This window comes from Taurulus bubalis (assembly GCF_910589615.1).
Source record: "Taurulus bubalis genome assembly, chromosome: 1".
Taxonomy (NCBI): Eukaryota; Metazoa; Chordata; class Actinopteri; order Perciformes; family Cottidae; genus Taurulus; species Taurulus bubalis.
The window spans coordinates 23236375-23251092 of record NC_136589.1 but is presented as its reverse complement, the minus strand read 5'-3'; the positions used below and the strand labels follow the sequence as shown (position 1 = coordinate 23251092).

The 14718-nt window shown below is 41.5% G+C and overlaps 1 protein-coding gene across 1 annotated transcript in view; it reads right to left on the bottom strand.

Annotated features, from left to right (window-relative positions):
* Positions 1-14718, bottom strand: part of astn1 (astrotactin 1) — a gene marked incomplete at its 3' end in the record, with an annotated part of 417666 nt that overhangs the window by 299720 nt on the left and 103228 nt on the right. The window contains exon 5 of the mRNA XM_079222970.1: positions 11810-11959. Within this exon, the coding sequence (XP_079079096.1) occupies positions 11810-11959 (150 nt within the window). The remainder of the gene's footprint in view (positions 1-11809; positions 11960-14718) is intronic.

Below are 14718 nucleotides of genomic sequence, written 5' to 3'. Positions count from 1 at the left end.
AATAAATGCTTTTCTGCTGGTTTCCTGCAAAAAAACTAGACATGCATCAGAATCAATGTTGCTGATCATTGACATATTTCACATTGTTGAAAACAAATCCCACATCGCATTTAGTCAACAGAAATAATTACATTTTTGTGATTTCTTTTCTTCATAAAAAAACAAAACAGCAATGGTACTATGAAAAATAACATTTGAAGGGTTACAATTAAGAAAATGAATGCATATTTGGAAGTTATTACCATGACAGAAGCTTTATTAAAAGATTTAACTTGGTGAAAGTAGAAAATAGTATTAATATATCATACCAGCAGGTCAGTTCTGTTCTTTAGTGACATCAGAGCAACTTTTTTAAAGTGAGGCAAAATAGTTTGATATTCATCATGCAGGGACATTTTAATAATGTGAGACATGTAAACACATAAAGTTCTCAAAAGAGGTGTCTCACTGTATAACATTCCCCTTTTGAAAAAACGCAATTAATTTCCTTGGAAAGGATTTTAATGATGTTTTTAGATTAGATCCGTTTTTTGCTTGTTTTGTGGCCGCCTCAATCTCTCAGGCCGACATGTTGTTCTATTTTTAATACTTCTGTCCTAAGGTCGATGATGTGTGGCCTAAAGCTGGATGAGGATGATGTTAATTAAACAATAAAGAGAAAAAAATACTGTGTTGAGTTTAAGAAGCTAAATGACCAATTTAACTTGAACTAAAGGAGTCACAGCGACTACACACGTACGCTCAGGAATCCACCGTAGCTGACATTTGCCTCGCCAAGAACGGAACCACAACGGGTCTACGGCGGGCCAGACATACCATATGGGCACTGGAGGAACCGGGACCACTTCCTCGTGACCACTTGATCGTAAAGGCAACACTAATAAGGACGTTGAAGAGCGACTCAGTGGCCCTCTGCTCTTTAGGAAAACAGATCTAGCAAAGCCAAATTAACTTGACATGCACAGCCTCATATTCAGAGATGAAACGAGGCCTAAAACACCAGGCTGTAAATATCTTTATGAAAGCATCAATAGTCAAACCCACAACAATGGTGCAATAATACGGTAGTTGGTCATGATATTGGATTTTTCTCCATAATCACCCAGCCCCTGTCAGGAGACCACCAGTAAGTTAGGATATTAGCATCGTCACTGTACGGCAGCATGCCGGCATCAGCATTGTGCCCAAGTACATCCTCAAAGAGCCTCTGAAGCTGCCAGTATGCTAGACTGGCTGTCTGATGGTCGATTTCCTTATTTCCAGTACCATTTCCAGTTTTTGACCCCGACATGGTGCGACAACACAACATACAAACTAGATCCATTTGAGCATTAAACTTGTTCCAAGTCAAAGAATTGCTTTTTCTGAATCGCCGTCGATACACTTTCCGACAATCAATTCATAATTTCAGCACAAATGAAAAGCAAACCTAGTGCGCCTCGAATCCCAAGACACTGACTGTTGATAGACTTGTCCATATCCACCCCAACATTAAAGCCATTATGTAAAGCCATGTTATATTGTTATTTGTTTTTTCTGTCGGAAAAATTAGACAATTGGGCTGAAAATCAGGCTTTGTATGATTTTCAGCCTTCTTATTTCAGGGTCTGTGAGAACACTTTCAAATTATAGACACACTTATATAGATTGTGCTCTATACGTTTATACCAGGGGTGTCCAAACGTTTTTCACCGAGGGCCACAAACAGAAAAATATACGAACTTCTCGGCCACTCAGGTGAGGTATATTGCAAAATGAATCAAACGAGGTCAATTATGCTTATATATATATATATATATATATATATATATATATATATATATATATTCTTTTTTTAAATATATTATATATATATATATATATATATATATATATATTATATTTAATATTTTAAAAAATCGCATCAGAGGAAATGTGGTCTTTTCCAAGCCTTCGTAGAAGTCAGGTAGGGAGAGAAAATGATGCTGGTTCTTCAGAGAATCATCACACTGCATCTCCATCAGTTCTAGTTCAGACTCTCTTCCATTTCTTCTGCATCATCAGGAAGAGAACAGGTTGATTAACAAAAAGGAAGCACTGACTGAATTCTGTCATGACACGTGATGAAAGACACATATTTCCCCTTTTTAGCAGAAAGGTTGACCTCTGGAAAAGCTCATTTGATTTCAGACAGCGTGGGGAAGAGCGCAGCGTTGACGTTGTGTAGTTGTGTCTCATAGAGACGGAGCTTCACACAGAACGCCTTCATGTGTGCGTGAGGTTGTGGTACCTGCTCTTTGTCTTGCAGGCTCTTGCTCAGTGTGTTGAGATGATAAGTAAGATATCGACTAGAAATGGCAGGTCTGCCAACCATAGAGGGTCATTCAGCTCATGAAGAGGTTGGTCCTCTTTCAAAAACTGGTCAACTCTGACCTCAGGGAATAAAACCGCTGCAACCTCTGAGCTGCGCACCTCAGGGTGAGAGAGTAGGTCCCGTGTTCAGCTTCAATATCAGGCATCTTTTCCGGGCACATTATTCCTGCGGCTTCAGTGAGGCTTTGTGTTATGAAGTCTCGTCTCAGAGGTTTCCGTGTCGCGCTGTGAGCTGAGCGACCTCGTAGCTGCTCATGTGGCATTTTATTGTGTTTTGTTTGGACGGCAAAAATATGATTGTTGAGCTAGCAGTTTAGCTGCCATTTGCTTGACATTCACTTCATTATATTTCTAGAACTTGCCACGGGCCAATAAATATGGGACGCGGGCCGCAGTTGGCCCGCGGGCCGTAGTTTGGACACCCCTGGTTTATACTGAGCAAAGACCTCGACCAACCAAACCACACCACCTGTTCTTATGGGGTTTATTATTTCATTAGGACTCTCAAGCTCAAACTTTGGTAAATGAGGCTTTCGAGTGGCTCTCTAAAGCACCCGAGTAGAGCAGAGCCGCCAAGGACAGCTTTGAGTTTGAGAGAGGAGAGAACATAAAAGGACCGTTGGCTACACTATTGTAAGTACTACACTGAAATAACTTTTTTTTAAAGCGGTTCATAGTGGGACATCGTGTTTTTTTCTTTCTCTGTGATGCACAAGAGCAAAAGCGTTCCCGGTGGCGGTTGAAAGAAAAGTCTATATTTTGCTGCTTCTGAGGTGAGTGGAAGCTGACCTAACGCGGAGATCTGCGTTTGAATTTCACTGAATTAACATTTACAGCAATAAGTCAAAAAGAAATCAAAGAACCATACACGACCATATGAAAGTTTACCAGCGTATAGTTTGAAAAACGTCCAATTAGTGGGAAATGAGATGCTTTCCACGAGGCTCACAGATTCAGCCCGATGCGTACACGTTGTGACGTTCCATCAGCGGGGTTGCCTTCAACGCTCTGACCGGAAATGGCCCTTGAAATATAATCCCTGTTTTACAGAGGAGAATAAAAGGGCCTCCTTTTAAGAATGAAGACGAAATCTCGCAGAGCGGGTGTTCGTCAGCCTTCACCATTAAAACCAGAGCGCTCGCTCACTCCTGTGAAAATGAAAAGTATTCCCCGCATGGTGTTGGCTCCCGACTCAGCATGCGCAGCAGGCAAAAAGTGCCTCTTATAAAGCAAGAAAAAAAGTTATTACGTCCAGTGCTCCAGAGCTCTATAAATATGGAAGGGTGCTGGAGAGGATTGAGAGAGAGTAAGGGGGATGACACCAGAATGACAATCCATGCAATCCTAACATGAGAGATGGGGACATAAACAAACTCATGAGGGGGTGAGGATGCCACGGCCACATCGACAGCGCTCATACGAAGAGTAGCGTATGAAAAGAAGGATTTGTAAGAGAAATACAACCACTCCGTCAGCAAGATTAATTAGGAAAGCAGCACACATTTCAAATCACAAAGCTAAAAGACTGAAATTCAAATGAAAGAAGGTTTTATTCTTCTTCTTTTTTTATGAAAACACAACTTTGAATCATGTAAAGACAAGAGAATAGAGGACTTCTGAACGTACGGAGCAGGATGTACGAGGAAGAAAAAAATCACTTCAGCTAATGAATCAAATCGATCTCTCATTGACTTCACTTTCACTACTGGATGCTAACTTCACAACCAGGGCTGCCCTCTCTGTGTTGATTAGTCGACTAATTGGTTGATTTGATCTCAGCTGACTAAGAATCCTTTGGCTGATTAGTACATGTTTCAGCTTTTCTTCATGCGGAGTGATTTATTTCCAAGCAAGTTAAGGGCACATCTCTGGAAAACACAATATTCAAAGTGGAGCTTTTGTGTGATTCTTTATGGAGAAACTAGTTTTATTGTTAGCCCATATTGATAGGATAGCATCTTGCAGTTTATGGAGATTTGTGGGATGCACATCCAGGGCACGAAGCTCCCGTTCCACCACACCCCAAAGATGCTCTATTGGGTTGAGATCTGGTGACTGTGGGGGCCATTTTAGTACAGTGAACTCATTGTCATGTTCAAGAAACCAATTAGAAATGATTGGAGCTTTGTGACATGGTGCATTATCCTGCTGGAAGTAGCCATCAGAGGATGGGTACATGGTGGCCATAAAGGGATGGACATGGTCAGAAACAATGCTCAGGTAGGCCGTGGCATTTAAATGATGCCCAATTGGCACGAAGGGGCCTAAAGTGTGCCAAGAAAACATCCCCCACACCATTACACCACCACCACCAGCCTGCACAGTGGTAACAAGGCATGATGGATCCATGTTCTTATTCTGTTTACGCCAAATTCTGACTCTACCATCTGAATGTCTCAACAGAAATCGAGACTCATCAGACCAGGCAACATTTTTCCAGTCTTCAACTGTCCAATTTTGGTGAGCTTTGTTAGCCTCTTTTTCCTATTTGTAGTGGCGATGAGTGGTACCCGGTGGGGTCTTCTGCTGTTGTAGCCCATCCGCCTCAAGGTTGTGCATGTTGTAGCTTCACAAATGCTTTGCTGCATACCTCGGTTGTAACGAGTGGTTATTTCAGTCAAAGTTGCTCTTCTATCAGCTTGAATCAGTCGGCCCATGCTCCTCTGACCTCTAGCATCAACGAGGCATTTTCTCCCATAGGACTGCCGCGTACTGGATGTTTTTCCCTTTTCACACCATTCTTTGTAAACCCTAGAAATGGTTGTGCGTGAAAATCCCAGTAACTGAGCAGATTGTGAAATACTCAGACCGGCCCGTCTGGCACCAACAACCATGCCACGCTCAAAATTGCTTAAATCACCTTTCTTTCCCATTCTGACATTCAGTTTGGAGTTCAGGAGATTGTCTTGACTAGGACCACACCCCTGAATGCATTGAAGCAACTGCCATGTGATTGGTTGATTAGATATTTGCATTATTGAGAAATTGAACAGATGTTCATAATAATCCTTTAGGTGAGTGTATATTTGGCTACATATGTTTTTGTGAAGGCTATCACCCGTGTTTACAAGTTCTACATCTTATGTTGTAATAAACTGGTGAGCATCTGAGGGGCAACAGACTCCAACCAACAGAAAACATATTGTACTCAAAGAGCTGACAATAAGGTTACTGCAGCTTCCTTCACTCTTTGTCTTAATTAACTATCGGTAGTGTGAAAAGATTTGACAGTTGAATAAGTAACAATATTCTTTTTTTCCCCTGTGACTGAGAAGGCTCTCTCTAGACATGCAAGACTGCTGCAAGTTAAACCGTCGTGGACATATTCTATCAATCCAAATAATGATCTCTAGCTCACGAGATTATGGAGATAATTGGACACGTTATTCCACATTCTCAGATGTCCTCCTTTATAATAATTTTAAGACACTAATGCGGGATCAAAGATGCTTGCAGAATATTAATATTAGAATATTAATATTAATATTTTAGAATAGTAGAATTAAAGCGGGAGCGGAAAGTTCACAAACAAACAGCAATTGTCTGCGCTGCAGAGGCTGAGGGCAGAACATTGTGTTGGGAGATTGTTGTCATGGCAATGACTGCTACTGCTGGCACTGTGACACCGTGTAAATAATCAACTCGAAATAATGCTTTTGCCCTTTTGAAAAAGATAAACCTGGGCGTAAAGCAGTGGCGATTTGAGCAATATATCTGATACAAGAAAAAAAAGTTTTTCTGAAAGACACAAAGGAGGAAAATTGAGAGGGGAGCCCACAAAGAGAAGAGAGGGCCAACGGCAGGAGAGGAAGGATGAGCTTGAAGGTTTCTCAGCGTCTCAAAGAGAGGGAAGTCTTCCTCATCATACCGTGTCAACGGGACATCTTCTCTCATCATTCTATTGACTTTGATGTTACAAAGTGTTGAACAAAGGGCGCAGAAGGAAAAAGCAGTATTCCCCATGGCGTGATGTGAACCAAATGTAAACAAAACAATGTATAATGGGGCTCGAGAAAGAGAGAGAACACAAGTACGTCGCCAACGTCAAAACAGCTCCAACATGGTCTCGCTCTCCTGACGCCATTCATTCATTCCGTCGTTATATTGGCTTGTGTGTTGGTGTTGGCTTGTTTCCATCCATCCATCCTTAAGTTACGGGAGGACCCTTGAGTAATGGCGCCCGCAATTATTACTGCGAGGCGGGGTGAATTATCACCCACGCGAATAATTTCTGTCATATTCATTGAATGTGCTGTAACTCTGTTATGTTGTTCATTCTGGTCACATGACATCTATTGCTTCTGTCCATATGGTTAGAGGGTTCCTCCTCTGTTGCTCTCCTGAAGGTTTCTTGCCTTTTTTCCCTGTGAACGTTTTTTTTCTGTTTTTTGGGGAGTTTTCCCTGATCCAATGTGAGGTCCCGGGACAGGGATGTCGTATGTGTGCAGATTGTAAAGCCCTCCGAGTAAAAATGAGAGATTTGGGGCTATACAAAATAAACTGAATTGAATTGAATTACAGTGCGCGGTCCACAACCAATTAGGCATAATCATACACCTGCTCAGCAATGATGACCATGAGACGCTCATGCAGGCCCGGGGCCTCTCCATTCACGCCCTCGGACATTGTACCGTCTCCCATTTGACGACCTTGTGGTTGCGGTTGCTTTTGAAGAAGTAACACTGGAGTCCGTTAAATGTGCTGACATGTGGAAGTGGTGAGAGGCTCTTGGGCATTTTCAGCAAAAAGAAAAAAAGACAACAACAAAAAATGAAAAGGGGGGAAAGAGTCATACCTCACCTGCCTCCTCCTCCCACTCATACATGCACAGAAGTTGTCCACTGAGGAACACAGTAGCTCCGTCTGTGCATATTTTATGACGGAGATGAAAACTGTTGACTGGAAACGGCAACAACGGCGGCTCAAAAAACTGCACGCAGCAGATCTAATTGCCTGCTGAGACAGCCTCATTCCTATGCAGCTGGCTTTGGAGAATACCAACCTGTATCAGGAAATACGGAAATTTCAAAAGTGCTGTGTGTGTGTGTGTGTATGTGTGTGTTAGTTGAATGCATTAGGAGGCAAATCCTTGTACTTTCACAAACAAAGCTGATACAACGAGTATAATGAGCGAGCAGGGATCCTTTTGTGCCTACTCCGTTACTGTCTGGTTTCACATTCTGCATTCCTTTAGTCAAAATAAGGACAATGCAGCTGAGTTCATTACGAGGAGACCTTCTCTGTTTTGTTTCTGGGTGTTGAGCGAAACCATGGATAGGTCGGCGGAAAGAACATGCTCACGAGCAAGTCAGTCATGTGATTTACGATGTTAGTCTCCCCCACGAGTTCAACAGCCGGGGCAGCTGCGAGCGAGAATCTAAACATAGGTAGAGGCAGAGAATGGCACAGAACCAAGCTGGGGTGTGGAACCGAGCATGTGCAGAATCTTGGCCGGGAACCTATGGAGGCCTCTTGTGGTTGGTCAGAGTTCTCCACAGACTCAGCGGTTACTCGTGAAAGTAAACGCTGTGTGTCATGAACATGACACATTGATTGATGATCCTGGTTACTTATTGGAATTTAATTCAGTCAAAGGAGCCGGATCTAATCAGCTCGATGCCAAAAGATTAGACTATTGGCTCTGATCTATAGACAAGATTAAGTGTCAATTAGTAGAATTTAACCTTTGGTGATATTCTCCTAAACTATTATATTGTTATGAGGCCACCTGGTTGCTTGTTATTGTGATAATAATTAAATGAATTAATTGAAACAATAAACAAGGCGATAAGGGTTAAATGGCCTCCAGGTAAAAGAAGGACATCCACTCACTACATCGCAAACCCTGGGACACATTTGACACACATTTGACAGGTCCTCAGGTTCTGAGTATATAGTTCATCGCAAATATAGTATTTTTTCTAAAATCACTTTAGACACTGACACACAAACTATAATATAATAATATAATACTACACAAACACCCGTATTGCTGGATATTCGTAGACGATCAAAAGCTTGTCCAGTCCTATAACAACTTCATACTAATTATGCACTGAACCACAAGAGGTCGTTGTAAGGAAAACACACACAAAGTGGGGCTCGCTTTTATTTTTTTCAACTTGTAGTGAACCATATTTGTTCTATCTCCATTAATACTTCCAGGCAGAATTTTACAACTTGTCATGGCTTGATAAACAGTAGAATTATGTCATTCACATTGCAAAGTAATCACTTGGAATGTATGTTGGCAAACATTTGATTGGCCAACGCATAGCGTTGCCAGATGACATTGCCAGAGGACCCTACATTTTTTTTGTGAGAACCCTCGCTGTGCCAACAAAGCGATCTCATTAAAATGAATGAGCAGGGCTTTTACTTTTTTTTTTGGACGCGGCACTAGTGTCTGAACACGGCCTTGGACCTTTCGATTGTTTCATCACTTTGGTATAAAGCCTCATGGACTGGCTGGAAAGGTAAACATGGCTGTGTTGTTTTGCAGTTCTCTGAAACCGTGTTACAGGGTTTCAGGGCAGTGAAGTTTTAAATATTCCAACACCGCCGATGGTGCCAAGTGACGCTTCTCTGCGTGGGCCTTTGGGGCATTCGCTCTTTGTTCTCGCCTTCCATTATTGATAAAAGGGTTCGCATGAACGTTGTTTTTTTTCCTCCTCTCTCTTTTTCTATGATTTGAACTCTCATAGCTGGAAAGCCATGGTGGGTGCAGGTAAACACTGAAACAGTGAAGGTCACACAGGAAGAACCTAAATCTAGAATCCAAACTGTTCCATGAGCCGTGTTGGGTCATGAATGCAACGTAATTAAAATGGATGGTTGCTCAAACAAATGCATTGAAGGGCGTCTGTGATGAAACGCACAGTTGAATACCTCCTCGCTTGTGCTCCTGTGTTGCAGCTTAACAAATCCCTCCTGACAGTTTGGAGAGAACTCTGTGGTACTTGCTAATAATAAGGTTTATTCCTCCACAGCGACTAACACCACAGAATTGTTTTTAATTGGGCTGAGAATAAAGCCTTTGTGCAGCCAAGTAGAAGGAAGTGAATTGTGGTCTGAGGTCAAGGGAACACTTCCAAAAATGACATTTTGAAAATGTTGTTGCCTTTTTTTCTTCTCTTGTTTATCATAATGGGATAATGTATCTCCACGTTTAATAAACTGTAACCCCTCTATCTCTATTTCTATTGTGCATTACTCCTGTCTCGCCAATTGGCGTATGAATGGCACGTCAATTTGCAAGTCACTTACTGTGCAATAAGAACGGCATTATTTATTTGTGCCTTTATTTGTATTTTCCATCGCATGTACATGCTGGTAGCTCCCCTGAATTTCGCTAAATATTTTTGTCTTCATTCTTTTTTTCGTTTTTTTTATTAGTGGAGCCCTAATGGCATATGACAGAATACATTCATCAACATCTTAAAAGGAAGCGTGGGGACTGGATTAAGTGCAGGTAACCTTGACATCATCACCAATCCACCAGCCCTATTGGACCAACCATTTACGCTCCTTCCTATGACCTCAGGTTGGTCGCACAGTATGACTCCTTCACCATCACAGCTCTGGCAGGGAGTCCGTGATGATAACAGCGGTGAGTGCAAAGGAATCCCGCACAAAAAAACACTTCAGATTGAAAACAAATATGGTTTGAGGTATGTTGGCAAGAAGACCGCAATAAACAACAAGATGTATCAGTTTGAAGGTTAACATTCACAACACATTCACACTAAACACTTTTTACTGTGTCACTGTCCAAAGGGCATTCATCTCTCCCATCTATAACGCTGAGTTTATCCTCAGAGTCCTCCAAAGACCTCATGCGTCCTGATTTCTCTTCTAAGAAAGCCCCGTATTGGTTATTATTGATAACTTTTGTTCAACGAGTTGAAAATGTCTCAAGGTCCTTGGGAGTTTTCCAAAAGGGCATCCGTGATGTTGTCAATGATTAAACCTGTGCGGTGGCATTCAGTGACTCACCGTGGTTTCCTGCATGCTGCAGAGCTGTGAAAGATAAACAATTGTTGATAAAATATGTGTGCCGCTGGGCAATGATTGCAACGCTGCTGAGAGTACCTCCACTTCAGGCCTCCATGTTTTTTATCGGAACGTATTCACACAATCCCCCGGAAGGTGATTTTGTACAGTTTAATGTTAAATGCATCCGTCTGGAGCAGAATCAAGAGGCTAGATCGATGGAGAACTTTGTGAAAAACTTTGTGATCGAGTGAACAATTTCATCATAAACACATTGGTTGTATGATGTGAAAAATATATAAATCACACCTGAAAAGCATGGTAAATGAGGCGTAGCCCGTGTGGGTTGCTGACATAGCCACGAACTCGACGAACTGAGGACAGTCAGCCTCAGCTGAGGGCGCACGGACCCGCCCGTTGAAAAGTGTAGAAATGTTTCTCTGTTGCATATAAAAACTGTGACAAATGAATCAATGAGTCTGCTGCGGCGAAACACGACACGGGAGAATCAAAGTCAAACAGAATGAAGCCAGAACAAAAAGTTGTATCTATCCATTGTAATTGAAAATCAATTTGATTAATCACCCTTAACACTACCTGCAAATTACTTTCCAGATATTAAAATGATAAAATATTATCTCCAAAAAAAGAAAAAGAAAAAATGCTTCTGTGATGAGGACTCTTGCTAGCTACCCTCCATTTTCTAAGTGGATGTATACATTTAACAACAAGATTACGGAAGCTGCCTTTGGCTCCAGGAGATGCCAGCTCTCAGTGATGCAGTTCAAAGGGATATGCCCCCCTAGAGGCTCAGGGCCAGCCACGTTTACTAGTTGCCCGTCTCCCTCATCTCACCGAACCAGAAAGGCTTCTATCCGGCAATCAACGCCGTCTGTGTACACAGGCGGCACTACAGGAGCTGTATTGATTACAAATGATGAAGCGCATTTTATGCCGAACGTATATTTTGTTCCGTTTTACGTGTGTAGCTGCAATGGCACGAAGGTGATCAGCAATCAACCTCCCGCCTAAACGTAGAAATGGAAGCTGCCGCTCCGCCAACAGAGACACTTTTTACACGACCAGAAACGGTTTTGTCCTCTTGAAATGTATCAGTGATATATTCCCTGACACAAAATGAGAGGAGAAATTACAATTTCACTTTGAATTTTTGCAATGATGTCACCATTCAAACACAAATTTGAACACCTTGATCTGTCTTTCTATTAAACTTTTTCACTGTTTTTCAATGGAATTTGAACACAATACCAGTACTTAACACAATACCAGTTTCATAAAATAAAATCGTCTCAAAAGGCAGCACTGAATCATTCTTCTTAAAAGGACAATCATCTGAACTAAAGTTCAAAGCTTTCAGTGCCGGCATGGAGCGACGCTGTCATATGGGATGCGTGTATCTCCGCTAGTCTTTGACAGCGTAGTTCTGTGGGGGACAGTGACTCACCGCGGGTGTTGCTGGATATGCGTTTGCGTTGGCTGGTGGAGGTGTTGTGCGGGAGCAGGGTGTTCTGCTGGTGGTTGCTGTCGATGGGACTCGTGGCGATGATGTTGTCCTTGTACTTGTTCATCAGGGCCAGCTTGGTGTTGTCGCTTACTGCGGACGAGAAGGATTATGGTTACAAATACGAGGAAATAAGAGCGGGGAGAAGCGGTAGGCACAAACTAAAACGCTTTCTCTCTGGAACGAGGAAGCAGCCACTTGAAAAAGATGCCAAAAAACAACATAATAATTGTGTTGTTCTTGGCTGGATGTTGAAGGTTTTAAGCACAGTGAAGCAAGGATTAAGTGTAGTAATGCTAAAGGAAACACACCCAGCATGTGGTTTACTGAGGGGAGAAGTCAAACAGCCAGAATTAAAGAGTGAAAAGCTGGCTTGAAATTAAAACCCATTAAGGGAATATACTGAACATATTCTTAGAGAAGGGAATTATCTATTTTGGTAAATAAAATGAGAGGAAGTTCCAGGGAAAACAATATCTATATATAGATATTGTATATTGTATTGTATATTGTATCTATGTATAGATATTGTGTACATATAGATAGATAGATATTAGGTGGATTATGATAATAGTGATAATAGTAAATCTGCTGTTCAAGATCAGCTTGTCATATTTGGTGAATTTATCTTTGTCAATATGGTAAAGTTACCTTTTTTTTCATAGATTGAGAGAAAAAAAAGCTTTTTTGTATCGAGTTGTATGTTTGAAGCAGTGTAAGTTAAGGCACAGACACAGTAATCAAATTCTGACATTTTACAACACAAGAGAGGTTTATCTTGTCAGTTTTATTCCCAAGGATGTGTTAAGATGTATTTCACAATCTGTTTCACAGGGTTGTATAGTGCTAATGTAAATGTTAGCTCCAACACGCGTACATCACCTGCACTTTATGTTACAACTCGGTTAGTATTTCTTTTACACCTCCACAGTGTTTATTCACCTCCTCTTGAAGGACTTTTTTCTCCACATTTATGGTTTTGAGTCAAAACTACTGGCTGGATTGCCATCGCATGTGGTCCACATTTGTGTCGGCGAATTGTTTTCACTTTGGAACGCGATTAGCTTGTGCTGAGTGAGTAGTGGTTTGGTGCTACTGTTAGCACACGAACAAGGTAAACTGAGCTAAAGCACATAGTAAACATTACCCTTTCTTAGCACCGTCATTGTGAGCATGTTAGCGTGTTTGTGCTAGCATAAGTGGTCCAGTGCTTCTAAAACAATTCTATGAGCAATACTGTACTGACAGTGCATGTGAAACTTTTCGTATTTGAATAGACAAAAGTTAAATCTATACTGTACTCCTGTACTGTTATGTTAAAGGAGAAAACGTAATACAGCAAAACTGCCATACTACCAATAATACTGCATTATGTTGAAGCAATATATATTTAGCATCAGCAACAGGCATGACCTAAAGAACCATTGTAGCATGTTGGGTGGACCAATGGCAGAAATGGAATATAATATTCATAACTGTGTTTCCACTAGTGTTGGCTTAGAACAAGCCCTTCATTTCTCCTAAGGAGCACGTCCTCTTCACCACCATATTTCTACAGCAGCCTAGAAGGGACACACCAAACACGTGCCATAGAGAGATGCTTTTTCTTTTTTTTGTCCCCTGAAAGCTACCGTGATTGCTCTTCTCATTGCTCCGCTTGGATGTGACTACAAACAGGACACAGGGAGAGGAATCAAGGGTTTGTAAAAACTGGGAACGGGGAAGGCCTAACTCTCTGACACGCTTGAGAAGGGAAGGATGAGCAGAGTGGTAGTCGGGCGGTTGCAACCTCACTGCTAGATGGCACTGGATCTTACACACTGCTCCTTTAATAATAACGTAACGCTTATTTGTCCACTTGTTTATGTATTCAAAACTATTCCCATATTCTAAAAAGAAAGGTTGGGGCAGACAACAAAATGCATAAACTAGCTGAACTCTTTATTATTTTAGTCCAAATTTCCAATGCTTGTTTTTCTGAGCAACCTCTGCTGTTGATGACATTGTTCATTATTCAGCGCATGCCCTGCTGCCTGCATTTCCTATTTCTCCCATCCATCCCATTAACCATCTAAAATGCATAATGCACAGGATTATGCCGCCTCCATCACCTCTGGGGTCGGACTGTTCGGATTTCATAAAAAGCTGTGTGTGAGCACCTCCACCGTGACCAATCTCTTGATGAATCTGAGCAGTGAATGCGCCGCTAATTGGAACTCGGGGGGTATATCTTCATCAAACCTGCTTCACTTCATACAGTCGTCCTCGTGGGAGCGGTGCTCAACTCAAACGTCCACTGATTCTGAAAAATAGATCTTCCTAGGAGGAGTTCTTGGCAGGCCCATAAGCCTTTTGATTATTCCAAGTGTGAGCAGTAAACTCTTCGATAGAATACCTGCTTGATATTTATGTGGAATGTCTGCATCAATGACAGCTAACAGCTCATGTTCATACACGGATTATGAAAACTGCTGTTCAATGGCCTCATTTGTATTTGCTGTCCCATTTTTTGTACTGGAAGCCTTTTTGTTTGTGAACCTCAAATTATAGTCCTCCATCATTTGGTCTACGTTACATTTGATGATTACTTTGCACTGATATGAGAAAATAACACGTGGTATTTAATTAAAAATCCAATTACCTCTCTTTGTTTTCACACTGATTATCTACATTTTTCCAACTGTGTTGATGTAATCAGACTACTCCCTGCTTAGAAAACTATTTGTATATCTCTATGTCCTCCCCAATACCAGCAAAAGTAACCTTTTTGACATGCAGTCTTATTACTTCTGCCACAGAATCTAGTTAGTATGCAATTCAAAATGATGAGAAAAAGTCAGGCACAAAATAAG